The 26,933-nt window shown below is 35.0% G+C and overlaps 1 protein-coding gene across 6 annotated transcripts; it reads right to left on the reverse strand.

The window, feature by feature from the left end:
• Positions 1-21,585: 21,585 nt before the first annotated feature.
• On the reverse strand, positions 21,586-25,835 carry LOC107845947 (peroxisome biogenesis protein 6). 6 transcript variants are annotated; one of them, XR_001667108.2, is made up of 6 exons: positions 25,532-25,834; positions 24,457-24,746; positions 24,131-24,374; positions 23,951-24,001; positions 23,587-23,729; positions 21,586-22,207 (listed from the first exon to the last, which is right to left on the reverse strand). XR_001667108.2 is itself a non-coding variant. In XM_016690457.2 (5 exons), the coding sequence occupies exons 2-4, from the start codon at positions 24,604-24,606 to the stop codon at positions 23,635-23,637; spliced, it is 489 nt and encodes a 162-aa protein (XP_016545943.2). In that variant the 5' UTR covers positions 24,607-24,684; positions 25,532-25,832; the 3' UTR covers positions 21,586-22,207; positions 23,587-23,634. The 6 variants fall into 6 exon arrangements, 4 of the variants coding, with proteins under 4 accessions (XP_016545943.2, XP_016545942.2, XP_047254523.1 ...); XR_001667107.2 differs by having other exon boundaries at positions 23,951-24,374; positions 25,532-25,835; XM_016690457.2 differs by lacking the exon at positions 23,951-24,001 and having other exon boundaries at positions 24,457-24,684; positions 25,532-25,832.
• Positions 25,836-26,933: the final 1,098 nt, after the last annotated feature.

The raw sequence follows: 26,933 nt of genomic DNA on the forward strand, positions 1-26,933 counted from the left end.
TATCTCCCCCGTGGGAAACATTCATCCTCGAATGTGGCTAATTAAGCTGAAACACTGAGGAATTTTAGGGTATAAGCTATCATGCACAACCAAAATAAATTAAATAGCTGAATCTCAAACATAATGAGATACTGAACTTATCTGTAAGTGTATGAATTCTTATGAGCATAGCTATATGACTAAGATAGAAATAAGAGAGTCAACTTATAAGTAACCATTTCTTTATGCTGGATCTGATCTCATGAGAAAAGATGAGAGGTTTTGTAACATGAAAAAAATTGGGGAATTACAATACTCCCCCCTTGGGATCGTTCATCCCCGAATGATACTGATTCGGCTGAAAGACTAGGAAAAGACTGAGATTATACACAGGATACTTACACCCAAATAGGGTATTTCCTCAAAACTTTTCTAAGAAATTTCTAATGATATTAGGGAGTAAAGAACTTTGGGTATGATCTGAATAAAAAATTTAAATAAGCAATTACAACATTTCTACCCCTCCGTGGCCTGGAACGTAGACCCATAAATCATAAGCTAGGATAGAATTTCTAGGCCATAAGAAATGCTACTTCTTACTTTCAAGCTTACCAACACTTCTCAAATGCTTTCTCGAATATGTTATTCCCCTCAAATATCACACTTGCTTTATTCAACTTGAAGTTTTCATATGGCATTGATAGATCCGTCTACTAAAGTCTAAACTGAACTATTTCTCTTTATCACGGTAAGTCCTAACTTGAAATAACAAGGTGCTACACATAACTCCACACCATAATACAAATCTGAGCCATGAATTCAACACTCCGAGCACTATCATAACTACTCACTCTACGATGATTTTTTCTCATCAATTTAACAACTAAATTCAACCTCTTACATATCGATTGACATTCAAGCCTATCTTCATATCCATATCTATACCATTCAATTCTTCGAATGACACACATAAGCTATTCTCAACTAACCAAGTCATGTGCAAGACTTTACCTCAATATTCTCTACTCATGGACTTACATAAAACAAACATACATTAATATTTCTCAACATGACATAATTACTCCTGTCCATCTACACAATCATTCATTATCACTATCTTAATCTAAGGGAAGGTCACTGAAAGGTTGGAATATCGGGATCTGAAGCATGAAGGGATACTAAGCATAACTTAATACCTTACTGAGTCTTGAGGAATAGAGCATTCATGACATGGATTCATTAAACAGATCTAATCTGAGGACGTACATGTTGTTGATCATAAAGAGTATCACTTGAGTACTGAAATTGAACTTATGTAAAGCATGAGTACATAAGTCATGATCTGCATGGCCTGAGCTTAGAATCTATAATTTCATGGAATTTAATCTATACTACTGAGTGAACTGGACTGCTTATGCTAGAAATTGGAAGTATACGTGATTTTTTCTATAAGTTGCATAAATATGAACTGTAGTCATGGAGCCGACAGGTAATACCCATATCTTTTTCCTAGCTAGAAATTATCTCAAGAATGCTAGGACTTACTTTGAAATGAAAATCAATTTTTTTATATGTGTTATTTTTTATATTTTAACTTTCTATCACGTGGAAAATTGAGTTGGCTTTCCAACGATACCAATTTCATCCAAATCCAACATCGGATGAAGGAGTTATGAGCATTTTACTCGGAACGGTCACCAGCTGCGATAGCCCAGTTGGCGGACCATCAAATTAGTGATGGACCACCACTTGGACCATCACTTCCAAGGTAGAAGGGTCCCATTATGGTTAAGTCCTGATGGACGAGTTGAGGAACCATCAAAGTTGTGACGTACCGTCAGCCAGGCCGTCAACCCTTATCCAGTGAAGCCTATTTCTGGTCCACATCTAACAGCCTAAATGACGGTCCACCAGAAGTCTGATGGATCGTCAACTAGACCATAACACACCACATTTACCTTATTTCCAGGTTATTTTAACTGGGGTATTTTAGTCACTTATCACCCGCCTATATATACCCAGATAAGTCCAAATTCAGCCATTTTGCTCACTTTTATTTCACAAACAACAACTAGGGTTTCTCCCTAAATTAAATCTTCAAGACCAAGACTCAATATTCTTCAAGAATCAAAGTATTTTAAATCCTTCCAGTTCAAAAACATCAAGAACCTTGAGTCAGGTATGCATAGTATTCATCTATGGACCCCTTTCGTTCATAGAGTTCAAGAACTATGATTTTAAATGAGAAACTTTGATTTCCTTGTTTCTATGTGATGTTGTTCATGTCAATGACCATTGTTTAAACTTCAGAATATTATTTTAAGATAATTTCCATGAAGTATGTATGTTTGTGGTTAAAATCCATGAAATTGGGTGGTTCAAGCTGATTAACATTTGTTGAGAAAACCTATGCCCAAGGTGTGCATGCAAGGTGTTTGATAAAATGCCTAGAATGCTAGAAGTCCATATTTACATGATTTTATGATACCTAAATGACAAGTCCATATTAGCTATACACTCAATATGAATTCCATGTTATTTAGGTGTTGCTATTGTTGTGGTGTGAAGCATGTGTGATAATGGAATTATAGAACATGTACACGAAATGTATCTATGCTTTCCCTACCATGTTTGAGATGTTGAATAGACTCATGAAGTATACTATCCCTTACTTATGATATTATGAATTGAGGACTCAAATTTTGTGATCAAGTCATGTCATGTGTGTTAGTTTCCTTCTATCAAGTCCTGGGGGTATTCGTACACAAAACTATAGCTGTGTGCCTAGAGCCATGTCATGTTGTCATGATATCTTCAATCAAGACACGTTCCATAGAATTTATTCAGTCATGTGACTCAGGAAACCTCAGAAACCTCATGATCTCAGTCAGTTATCAGTATTATTCCGTCAGTCAATGGAAATTCAATAAACCCAGTTTATGTATAGTCAGTTAAGTAATGTTTAGTTGCTTTAGATGGGAGTAGGAGTTAGCACCAAGCGAACCCAAGGATGGGAACTCACCTGCTTCAGATGAAGGTGTGATTCTTCAAAGTAATTCTTACGTTCCAAAACTATATAGCCAACATAGGTTGAGTGTAGCCAACATAGGCTGAGACATCAACACTACCAGCTTGAGGGTTGATGGGATGGACATCCGCAGTTCTCTTTTGGGGACACTGCCAGATTTGAGGGTCACTCACTGCATGTCTTTACCCGTGGCACGGTATTGACACCCTTCCAACCAGGGTAGCGATTGGGCCCCAGTTCATCTACTTTATCATACATGGGGCATGTCGGTTAAACAACTACCTCCTACAATTTCACACTCAGTCTCAGTAAAAGAACTTAGATAGTTCTTCAAATATCCATATACCAGGACTGTTAGATACAATCAAATCTTAGTTATAGTACGGAACTCAGACAGTTCCATCAGATTCAGGACTGTCAGATACAGTCCCTCATGCTATTAGAACTACATTTTCAGCCATGTATTAGCGTACAGATTTAGCTATCACATACTCACGATCTCAATTACTATGTATGTATGTTTGCACTCTTACATTTATATCAGTCAGTCAGTTAGAATTATTCATGTATGTAAACCCTTCGCATTAGCCTACCTCACTCGTATACTCAGTACTCCAATTGTACTGACGCATTTGCTCTATGGTGCTTTCTTTTCATGTTATACCATAGGTTCAGAGACACGAGTTTTAGACCAGCAGTAGCAGTCGTATTCAGGACATAGAGTTGCAGTGAGTCCTCTTCATTCGAGGATGATATTACTTGATTTATTCATTTATTAATTCAGTTAGTTTTCAGTTTACAAAGTTAGTTGGAGACATTTTCCTTTAACTCCTTATTCAGACAATACCTAGAGGTTTTCAGATTTAGTATTCAGATTCAGTTCAGATTCAGTTGTTTTGGGTATTTGATACCTACATGGATGTTATGTTTTGGCAGTTTCTTTATTCAGTTGAACCTTATGGCCTATTGTTAATGTTTTCTGCATTTTACAAGTATATTATGTAGTGTACAGGTACAGATATTAGTCATGGGTTAGCTTGTGGTCCTTCGGGATTATAACCACCGTATAGTATTCTGGTTCAGAAAATCAAGACGTTACAAACTTTGTATCAGAGCCTAAGGTTCAATAGAATCCTAGTAAGTCTAAAAGCCACATCTAGTAGAGTCTCGTACATGGGTGTGTTGCACGCCACATTTATGTGTAGGAGGCTATAAGATGTTTTAGGAATAGTTTCCCTCCTTTCAGTACTTATGTCGTGCTAGTGAGCATAATCTCAAGTTAAACTCTTAGTCTAATCTATCCTTATCTTATTTTAGAATATGCCTCCAAAGAGAAGAAACCAGCCAGCTCCTCAGCCCGAACATCCTTTGGGCGAACATGTTTCCCATACGGAGTTTAGGGCCGCATTCACCACGCTTGCTCAGTCTATGGCTGCCCAAAATAAATGACCACCAGCTATTCCATCCAATCCAGTGGCAAATTCTACAGCAGCTAGGATTTAGGACTTCACCCGGATAAACCCTTCATCTTTCTTCGGGTCTAAGTCTGATGAAGACCCTCAAGAGTTCATTGACCAAGTCCAGAAGGTCATTGATATCATGGGTGTTACTGCTGTTCAGAGTGTCGAGTTACCCATATATCAGTTGTAAGATGTGGCTCACACTTGGTATAAATAGTAGAAATCCGAGAGGGTAGATGGTACAGGTCCTATTGAGTAGGAGCAATTTGTCATGGCTTTCTTAGACAGATTCTTTCCCCAAGAGCTGAAGAAAGCCAAAGTTCTTGAATTCATCAACCTCAGGTAGGGAAACATGATGGTTAGGGAGTATTCTCTCACATTTACTCAGCTATCCAGACATGCCCCTCATGTGGTTGCAGATAATAGGGCTAAGATGAGCAAGTTCATGTCAGGGGTGAATGAAAGTGTGGTAAATGAGTGTACGTCTACGATGCTGAACAGTGATATAACCTTATCCTGACTCATGACCCATGCTCAGCAGATAGAGGAGCATAAGGTTAAGACTGGAGAGAGGCAGAATAAAAGAGCAAGATCAGGAAGTTTCAGTTTTGCTCCACCTAAATCTAAGAGAGGAAACCATTCACAGTTTCGTCCCAAGTCATTAGCTCCAGCTCATTCTACAGCCAGTGCTTCAGTTTGTAAGTTTAGAGAGGGTAACCAAGATAGAGCCCCAGGCTATAAGTCTCAGGGTAGTGTTAGCAGTGCCCGAACTAATCCCCTATGTCAAACTTGTGGTAAGAACCACAAGGGTATTTGTAGAGCTGGTAGTAATATCTATTTCGGATGTGGCAATCCAGGCCATAGAATTAAGGATTGTCCTCAGTCAGGTCGGCAGAAACATCTTCATTCCCCAGCTAAGTCTGGTCATCCGAATCAGCAGGGTGCCACTTCCAGTGCTAATAGTGGGCAACGCCCAAACAGACTATATGCTCTTCAAACCCAATAGGATCAGAAAAATTTTCCTGATATCATTACTGGTAGGTTACATATTTTCCATGTTCATGTTTACACTTTGCTAGATCTAGGTGCATCCTTTTCTTTTGTTACTACCTTTATAGTAGGAGATTTTAGAATCAGTCCCAAAATTCTAGTAGAGCCTTTTTCAGTCTCTACCCCAGTGGGTAAAACCATCATAGCCTGGTAGGTATACAGGAACTGCCCGGTTATGATATTTCAGAAAGTCACCTCAGCAAACTTAGTTGAATTAGATATGACTGATTTCGATGTCATTCTCGACATGGATTGGCTTTATTCCTGCTATGCCACAGTCGACTGTAGAAATAGAATAGTTTAGTTCCAGTTTCTGAATGAACCTATCTTGGAGTGGCAGGGTAGTACTTCATCTTTCAGGGGTCAGCTTATTTCCTACCTTCAGACAAAGAGAATGATATCTAAGGGATATGTTTATTATCTTATGCATATTAAGGATTATATCTCTGAATCTCCAAGTCTCGAATCAGTCCCAATGGTTAATAAATATTCTGATGTCTTTCCTGAAGATCTTCTAGGCATTCCTCCCAAAAGGAAAATAGATTTTGGCATAGACCTTCTCCTAGATACTCAGCCTATCTCTATTCCACCATACAGAATAGCACCAGCAAAGCTTAAGGAACTAAAAGATCAATTGAAAGATCTCTCATATAAGGGATTTATCAGGCCAAGTGTATGCCCATGGGGTGCACCAATCTTATTCCTGCACAAGAAAGACGGTTCTCTCAGAATATGTATTGATTACCGTCAGCTCAATAAAGTTACAGTCAAGAATAGGTATCCACTTCCCAGAATAGATGATCTATTCGACCAACTTTAGGGCGTCAGTTACTTCTCTAAGATAGACCTCAAATCAGGCTATCATTAGCTCAGAGTTAGAGAATATGACATTTCGAAGACAGCTTTCCATCCACGGTATGGTCACTTCAAATTTTTAGTTATGTCCTTTGGTATTACCAATGCACCTGCATCTTTTATGGACTTAATGAACCAGTTGTTCAAGCAGTACTTGGACATGTTCGTCATAGTCTTCATAGATGATATTCTGGTCTACTCTTGCATAGAGCGTGATCATTCAGACCATCTCAGAATTTTTCTTCAGACTCTCAGAGAGCATCAGCTATTCGCCAAGTTCAACAAGTGTGAATTTTGGCTAACATCGGTATCATTCCTTGGCCATATCGTCTCCGGTGATGGCATTAGAGTAGATCCTCAGAAAATTGAAGCAGTAAGGAATTAGCCTCGCCTTGTCTCTCCATCATATATTAGGAGTTTCTTAGGTTTAGCTGGCTATTACAGATAGTTTGTCAAGGGATTTTCTTCTATTGCATCTCCTATGTCTAGATTGACTCAGAAGAAGGTCAAGTTTCAGTGGTCATATTCATGCGAGAAGAGTTTTCAGGAATTAAAGACTCGACTCACCTCAGCTCTAGTTCTAACCCTTCCAGATGGTTCAGATGGTTTCGTGGTATATTGTAATGCATCCAAAGTAGGTTTAGGTTGTGTCCTCATATAGCATAGTAAGGTCATAGCCTATACCTCCAAAACGTTAAAGCCATATGAGAAGAATTATCCTACTCATGATCTTGATTTAGCAGTCGTAGTCTTTGCCTTAAATATTTGAAGACATTATCTTTACGGAGTTCATGTAGATGTCTTCACAAATCATAAGAGTCTCCAGTATGTCTTTTCTCAGAAAGATCTCAATCTTTGTCAGAGAAGGTGGTCAGAGCTCTTGAAGGATTATGAGATAAGTATCCTTTACCATTTGGGCAAGGCCAACATTGTGGCCGATGCTCTCAGTAGACTCTCCATGGGTAGTATTTTTCATGTTGAGGATAGCAAGAAGAAAATAGCTCAGGAAATCCATTAGCTTGCCAGACTAGGCGTTCGCTTAGTCGACTCTTTAGAGGGTGGTGTATGTGTTCAGAATAGTTAAGAGTCATCTCTAGTTTTTGAGGTAAAAGAAAAGCAAGACAGGGATTTAAGCCTTGTCAAGCTGAAAGAGTTAGTTCAGAATCAAAAGTTTGAGGTTTTCTCCCAAGGGGGGGATGGTGTTCTTCGTGGTCAGGGTCTTTTATGTGTTCTAGGTGTAGATGAATTGAGGCAACGAATTCTTGCAGAAGCGCATGGTGTGGAATACTCTATTCATCCAAGGGCTACTAAGATGTACCGTGACTTGCAGGAGATCTATTGGTAGAGTGGGATGAAGAGAGATATTGCAGAGTTTATGGCTAAGTTCTCTACATGTCAACAGGTTAAGATAGAGCATTAGAAACCTAGTGGTTCCATACAGGAGTTCACCATTCCTACTTGGAAGTAGGAAGAAGTGAACATAGACTTCGTGATGGGTTTGCCTCGTACTCGTAGTCAGCATGATTTAGTTTGGGTCATCATAGATGGAATGACCAAATCAGCTCATTTCCTTCCATTTAATACTTCTTACTCAGCCGAGGATTATGCCAAACTCTATATCAGGGAGTTGGTCAGATTACACGGTGTTCCCTCATCTATTATCTCAGACAGAGGTACCCAGTTTACCTCTCACTTCTGGAAAGCATTCCAAATAGGTCTTGGTACCCAAGTCCATCTCAGTACAGCGTTTCATCCTCAGACAGATAGTCAAGCAAAAAGGACCATTCAGACTCTCAAAGATATGCTAAGGGCATATGTAGTTGATTTCAAAGAAAGTTGGGATGACCACTTGCCTTTGGTTGAATTTGCATACAACAATAGCTATCATTCCAGTATTCAGATGGCTCCATTTGAAGCTCTCTATGGTAGGAGGTGTAGATCTCTAATCGGTTGGTTCAAAGTTAGTGAGGCCTCAGTCATAGGTCCTAACTTGGTATTCGACGACTTAGAGAAAGTTCAGTTGATTCGAGAGAGACTCCGGGCTGCTCAGATCCGACAGAAGTCTTATGCAGATGTTCATAGAAAGGATATCAAGTTCCAGGTCAACGACTATGTCTATCTTAAGATCTCTCCCATAAAGGGAGTGAAGAGGTTCAACAAGAAAGGAAAACTCAGTCCTCGCTATGTCGGTCCCTTCAGGATTCTCAGTCGCTTTGGCAAGGTAGCTTATGAGCTCAAATTACCTTCAAATCTAACCTCAGTCCATCCAGTCTTCCATGTCTCTTTGCTCAAGAAGTGCATAGGTGACCCAATAGTTGTAGTCCCTATTCAGAGCATTGACATTCAGAACAGCCTCTCTTATGAAGAGACTCCAGTTGAAATCTTAGACTATCAAACTCGTCGATTGAGGAACAAAGAAGTCCCTCGAGTCAAAGTTCTTTAGGAAAATCAGTCTCATGAGGGAGATACTTAGGAAACAGAAGAAGATATGCATACCAAGTACCTCACCTTTTCTCCGCCAATTCATATCAAGCTCAAGGTAACAGTCCTTCATATGCTTATTTAGTTTCACGTTCAGCATTCAATATAAACTTGGTATCTATTACCATTGCATACTCAGACATACGTTCATGTGTCGGTAAAGTATTTAATCATGCATCATCTATGCATTCTCACCTTGAGAAACTCAGTTTATCAGATTGCTCATTTACGTATTCATGTATCAGTTATCCATACATCAGATATGCATGATCAGTATACTATGTACAGTTTGTCAGTCGTGAGATCATGTTCCAGCTATTTATGTTCAGATCACTGTTTCCCCTCCCAGTCAGTTTCATTCGAGGACGAATGTTCTCAAGGGAGAAATATTGTAATACCTGTGTCTTTTTCCTAGCTAGAAATCATCTCAAGAATGCTAGGACTTACTTTGAAATACAAATCTATCTTTGTACATGCAGTATTTTTGATATTTTAACTTTCTATCACGTGGAAAATTCATTTGGCTTTCCAACGATACCAATTTCATCCAAATCTGACATCAGACGAAGGAGTTATGGATGTTTTACTCGGAATGGTCAGAATCATCCAGGTGCAATTGCCTAGTTGGCGGACCGTCAAATTAGTGACAGACCACCACTTGCACCATCACTTCCAAGGTATAAGGGTCCCATTCTTGTTAAGGCCTGACGGATGAGTTGATGGACCGTCAAAGTTGTCACGTACCGTCAGCCAGGCCGTCAACCCTTATCCAGTGAAGCCCATTTCTAGTCCACGTCTGATGGACTGAATGACGGTCCACATGGAGTCTGACAGACCGTCATTCGGACCGTCACATGCCATGTTCAGCTTTTTCTAGGTCATTTTAATAGGGGTATTTTGATCACTTATCACCCGCCTATATATACCCTGATAAGTCCGAATTTCGCCATTTTGCTCACTTTTATTTCACAAACAACAACTAGGGTTTCTCCCTAAATTAAATCTTCAAGACCAAGACTCAATCTTCTTCAAGAATCAAAGGATTTCAAATCCTTCCAGTTCAAAAACATCAAGAACCTTGAGTCAGGTATGCGTAGTGTTCATCTATGGACCCCTTTCGTTCATAGAGTTCAAGAACCATGATTTTAAATGAGAAACTTTGATTTCCTTGTTGCTATGTGATGTTGTTCATGTCAATGACCATTGTTTAAACTTCAGAATATTATTTTAAGATGATTTCCATGAAGTATGCATATTTGTGGTTAAAACCCATGAAATTGGGTGGTTCAAGATGATTAACATTTGTTGAGAAAACCTATGCCCAAGGTGTTTATGCAAGGTGCTTGTTAAAATTCCTAGGATGCTAGAAGTCCATATTTACACGATTTTATGATACCTAAATGACAAGTCCATATTATCTATACACTCAAAATGAATTACATGCTATTTAGGTGTTGCTATTGTTGTGGTGTGAAGCATATGTGATAATGGAATTATAGAACATGTACACGAAATGTATCCATGATTTCCTAACCATGTTTGAGATATTGAATAGACTCATGAAGTACGCTATCCCTTATGATATTATGAATTGTGGACTCAAATCTTATGATCAAGTCATGTCATGTGTGTCAGTTTCCTTCTATCGAGTCCTGGGGGTATTCGTACGCGAAACTATAGCTGTGTGCCTAGAGCCATGTCATGTTGTCACGATATCTTTATTCAAGCCACGTTCCATAGAATTCAGTCAGTCATATGACTCAGGAAACCTCAAAAACCTCATGATCTCAGTTAGTTATCAGTATTATTCCGTCAGTCAATGGAAATTCAGTAAACCCAGTTCATGTATAGTCAGTTAAGTCAGGGTCAGTCTCTTCAAATGGGAGTAGTAGTTAGCACTGAGCGAACCCAAGGATGGGAACTCACCTGCTTCAGATGAAGGTGTGATTCTTAGAAGCAACCCTTACGTTCCAGAACTATGTAGCCAGCACAGGTTGAGACATCAACACTGCCATCTTGAGGGTTGATGGGGCGGACATCCGCCGTTCTCTTTTGGGGATACTTCCAGATTTGAGGGTCACTCACAGTATGTCTTTACCCATGGCACGGTATTGACACCCTTCCAATCAGGGCAGCGATTGGGCCCCAGTTCAGCTACTTTAGCATACATGGGGCATGTCGATTAAACAACTACCTCCTACAATTTCAGACTCAGTCTCAGTAAAATAACTCAGACAGTTCTTTAGATATCCGTATACCAGGACTGTTAGATCAGTCAAATCTCAATTATAGTACGGAACTCAGATAGTTCCATCAGATTCAGGACTATCAGATACAGTCCCTCATGCTAATAGAACTATATTTTCAGCCATGTATTAGCGTACAGATTTATCTATCACGTACTCACGATCTCAGTTACTATGTATGTATGTTTGCACTCTTACGTTCATATTAGTCAGTCAGTTAACATTATTCATGTATGTAAACCCTTCGCATTAGCCTACCTCACTCGTATACTCAGTACTCCAGTTGTACTAACGTATTTGCGCTATGGTGCTTTCTTTTTATGTTACACCATAGGTTCAGAGACACAAGCTCCAGACCAGCAGTAGCAGTCGTATTGCACATAGAGTTGCAGTGAGTCCTCTTCATTCGAGGATGATATTACTTGATTTATTCATTTATTAATTCAGTTAGTTTTCAGTTTACGGAGTTAGTTGGAGACATGTTCCTTCAACTCCTTATTCAAACAGTACTTAGAGGTTTTCAGATTTAGCATTCAGATTCAGTTCAGATTCAGTTGTTTTGGGTATTTGATACCCACATGGATGTCATATTTTGACAGTTTCTTTATTCAGTTGAACCTTATAGCCTATTGTTCATGTTTTCTGCATTTTACAAGTATATTATGTAGTGTACAGGTACAGATATCAGTCATGGGTTAGCTTGTAGTCCTTCGGGGTCATAAGCACCGTGTAGCATTTCGGTTTAGAAAATTGAGGCGTTACATGACATGTAAGGCATGATTAGATATTGGGATAACTGAAGATGTTGAAATCGGAGTGGGTTGAGCCTCATCCTTACTTCCTGATGTTCTATAACATTCTGGTATCACTACTAAAAATCTGGAAGGCTAACTTGATTACTCATTCTATCATCTCGCCCTTAGCTTTAAGCCACCACTCTAAGTCTGTGAACCAGTGTATAAGGTCTGATCTAAACTGAAATCACTTTACTCTAGAGTTTGTTATACAATCAATACACATAAAACTAAACTTACCCTGAAAGACGGTATCTTCATGTATAACACCCAATGCTAATACCTCCTTCTAAGATTCAACTCTTAGATTTCTATAGCCCCAAAAGTCATCATATGACAACTTAAACATTCACCAACTTAGATTCTAACACTAAACATGGATATCATCAACCTCTGATAAATCAAACTTCTTCTATCATAGTCTACTAATATCGTATCTCAAAACTTATATTTTTCCTCTAAACCATGAGAGTCAAAATCATACTTAAAAAGGCTCAACAATTTTAATCATAATCATAACTCCTTAACTTAGCTATCAAGAATATCATTCATTATCTAACTAGTCTTTCTCCACCTAGCATCTCCACGGTACTACTAACTACACCACATGCAATGACCCTCGAAACTAATGCAGCCCCATAGCACCTTGGGCGTACTTCTACATCATACATACAACATCAGGCTCGATTACAAAACAAATAAACTGAAGCTCTTGTGTACACTATTCAAGCCTACTAGATCACTTCCATACAACTAACATTCACAACACATCAATCACTATACCCACCTTGATCGCCATCTACTATTCAAACTTAGTGTCTAGTTCTAGCTATGATGAACCACAACTTCACACAATATTCTTACATGCCAAACATCTGAAAACACTAGTCTGCTAAAACTTCATAACAATAATAATCGATCATAATCATATGGACTATCTTTTTTACAATCTATCAACACATCCTCCCTCTACATATCATTACTATTCACCCATCTATACGTCTAACTTCTTTCATAGCTCTATAAGTTTCAACTAAACTCTCTTTTTGTAACGTCAAGGAAGCCTAAATTAACAACACTCATCCATCAAGTACCTTCATCAATAACCTATATTTTTCTTACAAAACAAACACCGTCAACAACTCTTTTCATACTTCAAGTAAATAATAATTCACCTTAACCAATAACTCCTCCTCTACCTTCTACTAAACTAACACACAAGGACATATCACTTCATTACTAACTCAATCTTATGCAAAAAGATTCAGCTATACATATATTCAATAAATTGCCCTTACCACTTTTATTTTCACTACACCTCTAACCGCCAGTTTTAACCAATACAAGAACAACAAGATGAACAAAAAATTACTAGTGAATTGAAATAGGCCTCACATGGCTTCACTAGACTTTGATTTTATGTTTTGAACAAGAAAATAAGATGTATAACAAAGAAACTATGCTAGTGAATCGAAAGAGCCCCACACGGCTTCACTAGACTTTGATTTTATGTTTTGAAAAAGAAAATAATATGAATAACAAAGAAAATATGCTAGTGAATCAAAAGAGCCCCACACGGCTTCACTAGACTTTTAGTTTGAACCACATAATGATAAAAATATTACAAAAGATAGAAACTTGACACACAATATTTGATGATCTAAGAATACTCATCTTACTCTATCTTAACTGAACGACTCATAAGAATGAGGACATAACTTTAAGCTTGAGGGACTTATAACATACTAGAAGGCTTCTCTCAAGCCTCTTTGTGAAACTTTTGAAACTTCTTGCTAGCAAGTCTAAGAGCATTATCAGGGGAGGAAATTAGAACTTGCCGATCATGTTACCTCAAGAATAGTACATAAATAGAGAAGCATAGATTATCATTATGGATTTTGAGGAGGAATCTAAAAGCACAACTAACTTGGGCTTAGTGCACAATTTTTACAAATATGGTAAAGCACTTATATCTTCGGAACTCAAATCTGTGGAGAATTAAGCTTGATTGTTTTTGGTACCTTAAAAATGAGGTAGATATGGCTTGAATAGAGTAAGATGAGAATCTGCATAAGCTTCTTAAAGGACCTTTTTATGGCATGATTTGAGACTTGAAAGAATGGAGACATTTCCTAAATGCCTTGTAGCCTCTCGAAGAAAAGTACAAATGTCTCTGTACCATTCCGCAAGACTCTACTTGACACGGCTTCACAGATCCCCTAGGACTTAAACTCTGTGCTTTGATACCAAGTTTGTAACGCCTCAAAAATGGGTCCCGAGACGTCACATGGTACTTAGGGTCACAAGTGATCCCAAGCTAACCCTTCTACTAGCATACTTATAAGCAAGTGAATAAAATACATAAAACTGAACAAAATCAGCGAAAACATAACACTTTTTCCTGAGGAGAATAGGAGACTTCTTTTGAAACTTAAGGACTTAAAAGACTTGAGATTATAGAATTTTGGAACTTTAGAACTTTGTAACTTTTAGATTGGGAGTTTCTTCTAACCGACATAAACCATTTGAGCTGACATAGAGTCCAGCGTCTTACCCACGTTGGGGAGAGCTGTTCTGCCCTTGCCATCAGGATAGAACCTTAACTTTAGTGATCACTATCTCGGCCTAAGGCCCATAAATCTCAATCCTATGGTGGCATGTAGTTTTGGGGAATGAGACCTTGGAATCATATCCAACTCGATGCTAAATACTACTCCCATACTTAGCCTCAGAACTTTTAGGAAATCCACCTTAAAATAGCATAAGGGTTTATAATAAAAACCAATTATGCTTCTCTTTGCTATAAATCATGAACTATATGAATAATGTGGATTCCTTATCTTAATTTAGGATCAAAATATCAAATCTTGCTTATCAAACCATGCTAAAAATATAAGCTTCTTGAAATATCAAAACTCAATCTTAGGGATTAAAGCTCATGCTTTAAAGTCATGTTAAAACATCTCAAAATTCATGCTTAATAACATAAACATTCGTAAATCATATTAAAATCTGAAAATTTCAGCAATGCTCATAAAAATATAAACAAACTCATGAAATTTATCTACAACAGCTCTCAAAAACTTAAAATCTTGTAAATAGTGATAATGGATATGAATCCCAATTTAGAACTCATATATAAACATTCAAAATCATAGAAAAACATCCAACTCAATATTCTTCATGAAAATACTTCAACACCATCAAAACAATAAGATCAAGAATCTAAATATCATACTTAAACTCACTTTCAAAAATCTAAAAAATTGTGTTACGCACATAAATACATGAAAATAGTCATGCAATTCAATATTTAATCACTTGTAAACTCATAATCTTTAAACAATATAAATTGGGTATAAACCCTAACTTCAATTTCATGAAAAATCACATAAAATTCAGTAATTTATAAGTTAAAACAAGTTTTGGGCACAAGGATGAAATGATTGTCATTGTTGAAACCCCACATACCTTAATTGATGATCTTGGATGAGAAAGCTTGAATCTTGGATTTCCTAGGATGAACTGAATGTAAAATCATGAACTTTTGAATCTCTAATGGTATTCTTGAAGCTTCTTCTTGAGATTCTTGGATTAGTGAACCAAATTCATTATTTTTCTTGAAGGTATTGTAATGAAAGCTTGAATTTCTTGAATGGGTATTAGGGTTTTTTCTTGAGGGAGGCTTGAAGAGAAATTATGAGTAAAGTGGCAAATAATGCTCCCTAAGGCTTTAAATATCTGTTATGGATGAACTTGGGTGAAGTAAAGGACCCTTTTTTCCCTTAAAATGTGAAAATAGAACCTAAAAATTGAGTGCATGAGATAGGGGGTGCGTCACACGCTAATCGCGCGATGCTACTGCCTCTCTCACGAAAATGGTCATAACTTTTAGCTCGGATTTTAGATTTTGGTGAAATTGGTATCATTGAAAATATAATTCAATTATCTACAATTTGGTAGGTCTTGAGCTGAAAAATTCCATGTATATAAAATGTATACATATCTGAAGTATACCCTTGTAGAATCGAGTATCGAATTTTGGACGAATTAAAGGATCTTAGCTCAACTTGGCTCTAAATGATTTCTATGAATATTTTTAACCTCATGAGCATTCCACACACTAGTATAAAGATCATGAAACTTATATTCACATGAGGATCACTTGGATAATAACTTATACACGTAGGGATTATTATTTTTCAAATACATATATTTCGTATAGAGTTCCTATAACAATCCTAAGTCGAAAGAAATTTTTTAAATTAGAATTGATAAAATCTTACTTAAAATCAATAAGGTCTCAAGAGAAATTGAATGAATTAGATATATTATCAATTGAAAAGGAATCATTTAAAGAAGATCATTATAAAACAATTTTACGCAGAATTTTGCATCTCAAGAACTTCGAAAATAGACTTTAAATAATACATACATACATGCATACATATATATACTCATGCATACATGCATGCATACATACATACATGCATACATACATACATATATATACATACATACATATATACGTATATATATATATATATATGTATATATATATCATAAAAAATTAAATAACGACTCCATTTTGAAATTTCATTTTAGATCACAGAGTAGATTGAGCCGCACCTGCCGACATACTCTATAGAGATAATACATCAAAACCCCCCTGAACTTGTCCCGACAACTTAGTTTAGCACTTAAACTTTACGAATAATTATTTACCCCTCTTAACATATTTATAGTGAATTAATTTCCCCCCTTTAATATATAATATCACTCTCATGAGGGAGAGTACATCACACTCGCTGACACGTCAGTGCCAGATCACTGCCACGTCATAGCCACGTAAATAAAGTATTTTTTTTAATATTTATATATATATATATCTATATAAAATATATATAAATATTATTTTTATATATACATATTTTAAAATATATAAAATATTTTCAATTAAAAAAATACCCCATCCCCCATTTTTCATCTTCTTCATAACCACCACCCCTCCCTCCCCCTTCTCGTCTACCCCCACCTGCGTACACGCCCTTATCCACCCCTACACTCCTACACCTAAACATACCCCCATCCACCTCCGTCCACTCCCACACAACCGCACCTGCCAAGTTTTTCGACGAAAATTCTGGTGAATTTTCGCCGGAAAACTCAACCCACCTAAAAAATTAATTACCACCATCGAAAAATATCATAAAATAGTGATAAAAAACTCAATCCACATGAAAAATTTGATTAAATCAACACCAAATTCTCTAAAATCAACAACCAAACATCCAAACCATGTAGATTTTTTAATTTTCAAATTTAATTTCATTTCTCAAGAGGTCGAAGGAGGATAAATTAAAGGTGGGGGTGGCAACTTTCATAATTGTAGGAGAAGTGGGTATATATATACATATATATATTAGTTTAAAAAAAATATTGTCCAGACGTTTTTTTAAAAAATAAAATGTCACGTCAGCATAAGGGGGAAAATAAATTCACTATAAAGATGTTAAGGGGGTAAATAAATAGTAGATTAGTTTAAGTGCTAAAGTAAGTTGGAGAGAAAAGTTTAGTGGGGGGTTTTGATGTATTATATCTACTCTATACTAGCTTTTGTTAGGATTTTTACCCTGATTTTCTCACTAGATTTAATTTTTACTTTTTTTTAGAAGGAAAATAAAAGTTATCATAATTAATTTTACTTTTCCAAAAAGAATAATATAATTCTTTTCCATATTTGGCTAACCTCTTTCTTGGAGGAAAGGTTTTGGACATCTATAAATAGAAGACTCTCTTCTCATACCATAACACAATAACATCCACAATGTAGTCTTTTAAGAGTTTCGTTTAGAGCGAGATTTTCTCTCTTATTAGTTTTATGTCTTTTAATATTATTTTTAATATTAAATTTTATATGTAGGTCAATTGGTCAAATCACATAATAATATTATGTTTTTAGTATGTTTTTCTTTGTCATCTGAGTTATTGTCTTTATGATTTGCAACTAATAGCTTCCGCATGACGCCCTCTCGATTTCGAACTCAACAAGTGGTCTCAGAGCCAATGGTTCAAAGATTAGATGGTTAGATTGATGATAGTTTTAATATCAAAGTTACAACAAGTTTGATGATAATGAAGATATATGTCCAAAAGCTACATGTGGAGATAATTGTTAATCATATTTTCAACAATCCTGATGTCACATATTTGAAAATAAAGCTCACTTTTAATCCTTCAAAACGGCTTCAATATTTTTAACCCGAAAAGGGCTAATTTATTTTTTAACCCCAAAAGTTCTATTTTTAAACATGTCAAACAACAGTGATATATGAATATATATGAAGAACGAAGATCATGCACAAGAAGATTTGGCTAACCTCTTTCTTGAAGGAAAGGTTTTGGACATTTATAAATAAAAAATTCCCCTTCTCGTACCATAACACAATAGAATCCACAATGTAGTCTTTTAAGAGTTTCGTTTAGGGGGAGATTTTCTCTCTCATTAGTTTTATGTCTTTTAATATTCGGTTTTATATGTAGGCCAATTGGCCAAATCATATAATAATATTATGTTTTTAGTATGTTTTCTTTGTCATCTGAGTTATTGTCTTTATGGTTTGCAACTAATAGCTTCCGCATGATGCCCTCTCAATTTCTAACCCAACAGTTTTGCCTCTACGCTTGGCATGCCGTGTCTCACCGAAAAATCCTTTAAGAAAATATAATGAAGAAGCGTGATCAGTAGATCAACAACTACGTCTAAATAATACACTTTTATGTCCTTTATGAAGTACTTTATAGGCCTACTTTATAATATCATGGTACATTGGTTCTGCGTGGATTGACATATGCTGATTTTTTTTACCGGGAGCATGAGATAATGACAACCTTACAAATAGTTGTATTACTTTCGTTTTCTCTATTACTGATCAAAATATTTTTAAAAGTATTTTTGTTTTTTTAGAGAAATGAATTTTTTTAAAAAAATAAATAAATAAATTTAACCATCAATCCAAATCTTCACCTCCTCTGATCATGGAATATAAAGGTGTCAAGGGAGGGTCGACTAAAGTGTCGCCCTGCTGGTTGGGGGCCAGATAGACTAGGCCGCCAGCAGGACCACAATTTAGAGACCCGGACTGGCGAGGGAAAATAGGTATCTATTCTACCCCCAACCCATTACAAGTTCAATTGGGTTAGCCATATTGGGCAGGTACAGAGTAATATGCCATAATAATTAATAATGTAAAACATTTAGAAAGCATGTGGCATGATGTTAAAAAAAAAAAAAATGCTTTGACTCTCGTAGTCTGAATTATACCACATAGAACTGAGACACAAAAAAAATACATAAAGGGTATTATTTAAACGTAGTTGTTGATCGACTTATCACGCATCTTCTTCAATTCATCATATTTTGTTAATAGATTTTCCGGTGACACACGGTATGCCGAGAGACCGTATGATATATATATATAATCTTGAATTATATTTAAATAAAATGTTGAATTAACGTATATATTATAAGTAATGATTAATGAATAAACCAATAAAATAAAGTTCCTTACAATTATCTATAATTTATATCCATAATCTATATATCTATATGTATAATATATTAAAAGTATGATAGGTCTTAAAAATATTATTTGAACTTTTGGTCCTTTATTAAAAGTCTTTGCTTTAGATAAAATTATTTTTTCACTATTTTTTTCATAATATTTAAGATTTGAAAATTAATTAAATATATTTATGGTAAAACCTTTCCTTATTAGAAGTTATCAGAATTACAATTAATACTTTTTTCATTAGTTTAAAAATTCTAAATTACTAAATTTGATTTTAAGAAGATTTGAAAAATCTAGAAATAAATATAAAATTGTTAAAATAAGAAAAATTGAGGAGTATCAAAATTTTAAAAATTTTCAGTACGTAAAAACAGTATAATCAATGATTTTGTAAAGATTTAACTTAAAAAAATAATTAAATATAAAAAAAGAAAAATAATGCCATAAATATGGCCTGATGAGTCTATCTTAATCTCCGACAGAAAGGAAAAGAGGTATTGCATAACAAACACAAAAGTGATGATTCATCAATCACTTGAAACTTTCGGTGGTAAAATAAATATATGCTTACATTAAAATATATATTTATGTTTACATTATTATATTAACATGTGAAAATTTTTTGAAAAGTGATTTAAAAATTTACACTTCATTAAGAATTTTCGTAATAAATAACATTATTTAATTTTAAATAATCAAACATTACACATGCGAGATACGTGTTGTTAAACTTATTTTATTTACAAGTTGTTAGCGTTGACATCTGACATAACTACTCGAAGGGTGTGCGTTTTCAATTTTTCATAGTCCACACTAAGGGTGTGTTTGTTATAGAAATGATTTTTTAGAAGCGTTTTCTAATTTTTCAATGTTTGATTAGTTGAATTTTATTCCTTTTAGTAAAACAAGTACTTAAAATGAGAAAAAATGCCTTTTATGGTAGAAGTACAAACAAGTTTCATAAAATCAATATACCTATACTGATTGCCTCCTTCCCTCGATTTAACAGACCTCATCTCACCATCAACCCCATAGACACCACTAGCTCCTCACCCAGAGGCAAAGTCAAAAATTAGTTTAAGGGAGTTCAAAATTTAATATATGCGTATAAAAAGTAATTTTTGACCTTTAGTATATAATTTTCTGTTAATAAAGCATAATTTTTTGATGAATGACGTTCAACTGACCACCTTCACTGCATGTAGCCACGTTACTACTTCCATCCTAATGTATTTTGCTTATATTATATTAAACGTTTGAAATACTATTTTTTGTTTACTTTTAAAATACCAAAAAATAAGTAAAACAATTACTTACTTTTAAAAAATTTATTTTTCATGAAAATCATTTTCCTTCGTACCAAACACATCAGAATATGTTTTTTCCTTTCTAGATTTTGATATTGATATACACGTTTTATAAATTATTGCATATTTTGTTAGGTTGTCGATTTGTTGTTAGTCGCCACAAAATAAAATATTGTCCACAACTGCTCCCTCCCTCCTCATAGATTAATAATCGAATGAAACCACTCTAATCATGAAGTAAAATTTTGGTCATATCCTTTGGTGAAAATGGTTATATCATTCTTTGAATTTTTAAACTACAAGAAAATGGCAAAATTGTTACAGCAAAAATCATGTCAAATTCGTGACAAATCATCGATTGTGACGAATTTATGACGAAATCAGGGACATCCCAAAGCTTTTGGTCACAAATTCAATGTGATGGACTAAACTTCCATCACAATTATTTTGTGACGAAATTGTCATAGATCCATTTGTCACAATACAGATCCGTCACAAATGTGAGACATAATTTTGACGGAATATTTTTTTTATAAAATAGAGACAGAATAATTTTCGTCACAAATTTACCCTTGCAAAAACAATAATTGTGACAGAATATTTCTGTTACAAGTAAATTGCGACAAAATGTTTATCACAAAGTGACTTCCTTTCAATTATATTAGTGGCAAAATTCTGATACCTTGTGCCAAACAAAAACCATCACAAATTTAAATTAAACTTTTAAATTTAATAAATTATAATTACATAATAGTATATATATATATATATATATATATATAGATAGATAGATAGATAAATAACCACAAAAATATAACAAATATAATATTAAATTTATAATTCAAAAGAATGAAATTAACACATCCAAAAATACAACCTCAATACGAAAGACTACAAAGGTATAAAACTTACAGAGAGATCCACAAACAAAAGTCTAATAAAATTTGAAGAATTCAAGTCTAATAATGTCAAACACGTGAGCATTCGGGTATTCCCTATGAGTGAGTAGCAAGGATCACTAGATTAGCTAGTGAGAAGATAGCGTCATCTAGCTCATCATGCCAGACCAACACTCCTCCATAAACTTAAATTGATCATCACTTTGTTGCTTCAAACACAAAAACCTCTTGATCTAGGTGTTGTTGCATCTCAACCTCTACACGCTCTTGAATAATTCTCTCATATGCAACAACTCTTTTTCAAGAAGTTTGATGTGCTCTTCAACATGATCAGACACCGTGGGTAAATGATGTGAAGTGGTAGAATTTTGATTTTGATACAAAGTAGAAGCTTGCAAGCCCGAGCCATAGGCATGTTGCTTTTTCTCTCCATCTACAACATCAAAATGAAGTCGCGATTTATATCAAATTCTTGGACTTCTTCTGAATCATCTGATGAGTTTGAAAAAGCAGCAGCCACAACACCCTCCATTTATCCTAAAAATCAGCAAAATACCAGCTACAAATAAATTTTACTTTTATTTGATCAAAACACGCGCAAAACTGCTGAAAAAACTACACTTTCAATTGGTGAAAAAAAACTGCACTCTTTTTTGATAAAAATCTACACAAAATCCACATAAACTATTGAAAAAATTTATTTTTACTTGACAAAAAGCTGCAGAAATAACTATACAAATAGAACTGCAACTTCACTTAGGTAAAATTTGCACAAAGATGCATGATTACTTAATAAAATACTTCATAAAAGAGGCAAGGATCAATCCCACAGTCAAATCATATTACAAGCATGAGTCTTCTGTTTGATGTAAGATGAAACCAGAACACTGGAAATGCTAGCCGTAATATCCCACTCAAACAAGCACAGATTACAGTGAGTCCCACAGTTTCAGGTATCAAAGGTGTTGCTTACAGTGAGAATTAAATCTCAAGGATCAACCCCAGAGTCAAATCACATCACAAAGTCTATCAAGCCAACCGATACCAGACCAAAAATGTGAATCCAAAGCCATTATTTATGTTCCAAACAACTCCATGGTCCACTTGTTTAAGGCTGGATATGATAGCCTTCCAAATATGACAACTATAATATTGAACTTGACAATTTAGGCTATCTACTTGAGAATCTATTACTCACTACAAGATTATGTCCCTACAGGAACTTCCTATTTAAGTTCCTCAAAGTACTAAACAGATTGAAAGGAGCCTAGTAGTTTTGCTTAGAGTGCAGTACACAGGGTATATGTGTATAATAAAATTAAAAGTTTGAACTAGTAACCTAAAAAAAGGAATATATCATGTATATATATTGTAAGTTTAGAAACTTTTGTAGAAAATAAGTTAGCCGCTGATATTCACTGATCATTGTGTGAGACAATTTGACAACTAGTTCATGTATATAGTTTTTTTTTACAGTTTATCTAGTTCTTTTTTAAACTCTCTCCAATGCTACTACAACAACATATATAATCAATATAATTCCATAAGTGAGGTCTGAAAATAGTGATGTGCACGCAATTTACTACTATAACTCGTGGCAATTTACTCTTATATATTTGTCAGGTAGCATACTTACAGTCTCAACTGATGCAAGTGAAACCTCAGTTAGCTCAAAGCTTAATCAATTCAAACATTTCTTATAATCCTTAATGTATCAACAATAATAATGTGACATCAAGTGGGACAACTTCATCTTTTCCAGCTAATTATCCAAATTATATAAATGTGAAGTCTAACTCATCACCACAAAGCTTATCACTGGAGTTTGCTGATCATTATAGTGATAGACAATAACTCAATGGTAGAACTCCAATAGAGTTAGATAATAGATAATAATCCTAGGCAATCCAAAATACCTGAGAGCCATACGGAAGGCTTCAGCCAGGGCAGCAGATGTTTTTCTTTTAGAATTTGCAAATATACTCTCGACAGCTATATTCCACTATATGAAGGCCTAATTGACAAGCAATAAATCTAACCACAGTTCTCTTCCCACAACCTGCAGAAAAATTTGAAACCACCCATCAATCACAATTACTTTATTAATAAGTAAAGCTCCAGCTTACCTGCATGATTTTTTGGTGAAGTACATGGAAAAAAATCTATCAAGGAAAGCTATATAATCACATTTCTGATAAATTAAAAATTATACTACTCATCCACTATCGACATATAAACCATGTTCATTTTTTAAAAAAAATCAAACACTGAACTCCCGACCTAGTGATTATGCGCGGATTTGCAACAAACTTGAGAACATCATGCTATTTTCTGCAACGTCATGTGAAAAGTTATAAAAGAAAATACCATAAAGCAATAAAGAAAAGAAAAGAAGATCAAAATGCATTTAGTAAGTAGCATCTTTCCAGTCAACCAACAGATGACAAAGTCTAAACATACCAGTCAAGCAATGCAACAACACAACAACCCGGAATTTTGATGAAAGGGCTGATGGACATAATGGTGGCTTAAGTATGAAGGCTAAAGTCTTCACCGTGCGCAATTGTAAAGGCAGCAAACCTTGTGGCCGAGGAATCAAGAAATCTGGAGGAACCGCAAAAGGTACATTTCCTCCAAGTACAAGGGCAGTTCGAGTACGGCTGACTCTTAGAACAGGTTCTTTGGAAGGTTCCATGCCCACAACCTGGGATGCTTACTTATAAGAATGAGTGTCAAAGCATTTAAGTTACTCATGAACCAATGGAATTAAGAAATAAAAATAAAACCTTGAAAAATATGAGGTCAGAACCATCATTTTGCTTCTTCTGACAGAAAGGAATGCACAGAGCCGATTTGCAGTTCCAATTGATGCATACACTGAAAAGATCACCTCTAGAAAGAAATCTATCTACTCCAAAGTACTTATTCAATTCCATATTGATCAACTTTTGACGATCTTCAGCTTCTATAGATGAATCTTTTTTAACTGAATCAAGAGTTCCACATTCTGTTACCTTCAAAAAAGAAGCCCTCAGGTGTGTGGCATATTTTGGCAACTGTTCCAAAGGTTCAAGTCCTAGAGTAATGACAACATTATCACTCACTATGTTATACACTAACAGAAACAAAATGACAAAAAGTACAGTATAATAATATATCATAACAGGGGAAAATACTGTGAAACTTCTTCTAAAGTACCTCACAAGATCCCAAAACCAAAAATCATTGAGCCTTCACACACCGAGGAGTTACATAAACCAAGACAATATCAAATACAAGACCAACATTGTACACAGAGATGACACCAAAGGAACAAAAGAAGAAACTGTCAAAGACTCAGTAGGCAAATATGGCATATAAATAGGTCCAGAAACAATCATAGCATCAGGGTTAAAAGGGCTAGGACTAGAAGTTATTAAGGGGTAGCTTGGTCGGAAAAGGGTTATTCCAAGATAATTAATCTCGAAACACCTTATTTCGGAATTAGTTATCACACCATATATATGGGGTAAACTTATTCATCACTGTAGTGAAAATGTTGGGATACATAATTCCAGTACCAACTATTGCCACGAATAAGAAAATTCCACCAATAGTCATATATGCGATACCTAGGAACTTATTCTTTCCACCAATCTATGACTTGTTATTACTTTCTCATGGGATGTATAAATTAGTTAAGCAAACTCACATAAGCTGCCCCAAAATTCCACAAATAGCAGAGCCCAAAAAATTATCTTAAAACAAACTTCAAATAAAAATCTTACCGTTTCATTCCATATGTATATCAAAAAGGAAAATAAGAACAAGGGCTCAAGTATAAAATTTGAGATATAAGAAATAAAATTAGAGAAAACTTACCTTAAGAAGATAAGAATAACAACAGAATCTTGAACACCCACTTCTTCAAAATGGAGTAAAATGGGTGTGCCGAATGAGACGAGTGGCCAAATCTTGAACACCCACTTCGCAAAAATGGAGCAAAATATTGTGCAGAATGGGAGTGAAGTGAACATGAGGACAGCCAAATTTTGAATACCCACCGTTGTCAGAATGGAGCAAACTGTTGTGTAGAAAAAGACTGTAGTGAAGGGTTTTCTGTAGGTTTTGAGGGAAACTAAAAAGAGGCAAAAATTTTTGAGGGAAATGAAAAAGTGTAAAAAATTAGTGGGAAAATGAAAAAATCTTCTTAATTCTGCTTTTGTTACAGAAACAAATTCGTCAAAAATATTTTTAAAATTAGTTAAATTTTTTAATTTTATTGTGACAGAATAAATCTGTCATAATTTTCTTATTATATTAGTTAGTTTTTTTTTTTATTATTGTGATAGACTATTCAATCTGTCAAAAATTTAGTCACGGATTTGTGACAAAAAGTTATTACTTTTTCTCATAAACTTAAACTCGTGACACAAATATATCCGTCACAAAAATTATATTGAAAATCCGTCACAAATTTATTACTCTTCAAACTTTTATTGAAAATAAAGTATTTTAAATTTTTTATATTTATACAAGAATAATCCGTCACAAATTCATCAAAATTCTGTCACAATTTGTGACAAGAATATTCCGTCACAATTTTATCATTTTCTTGTAGTATCAACAAAAAGTAAAGAAGTCACCAAAAACAAAGGTCAATCAAGGGGTTAAATTTGTTTTTACTTCTACAACAAGCAATCCCAATATTTTTGAAGTCCTTTTTACCCATGCCAAAAGAAACATTCAATAACTGTCTGCTATGCAGCATAAGAACCTATCCGATTATCCAATAATTAGTTGATCATAAATCAACATGACTAGCATGTTCAGTTTCGCCTAAAAATTCCACATTTTATAAGATACCTTAGATTTGGGACATTCCAAACAATTTTCTTTATTCTACTTAACTATCTAAATTTGATTTCGTAAATTTCTGTGGGTTCTTTATCGTCTCAACTATCGAGGAATAAATCAAACACTATTGCACCTGCCTAAATAATTCCTTGAATTTCTCTAGGCTATACCTCGCTTTGATTTAATTTAAAACTAGCCTAGCTAGAAAGTTACAACTTCAAATTCGGAAAGAATTCTAACATAAGACTTTTAACAAGAGGTTTATATATAATGACAGAAATGGTATTTACAACAGATATCAATTTATCAACTGTTCGTCCCAAACGATCGAACACGAAAAATAGGCAAAAGCAAAGAAGGAGAGAAGACGTGTATCCTCAAACAAATTAGGGAACTTGTCCCTCATATCCATTTTGGTTTCCCAAGT

The sequence above is a fragment of the Capsicum annuum genome, chromosome 10 (assembly GCF_002878395.1).
Source record: "Capsicum annuum cultivar UCD-10X-F1 chromosome 10, UCD10Xv1.1, whole genome shotgun sequence".
NCBI lineage: Eukaryota > Viridiplantae > Streptophyta > Magnoliopsida > Solanales > Solanaceae > Capsicum > Capsicum annuum.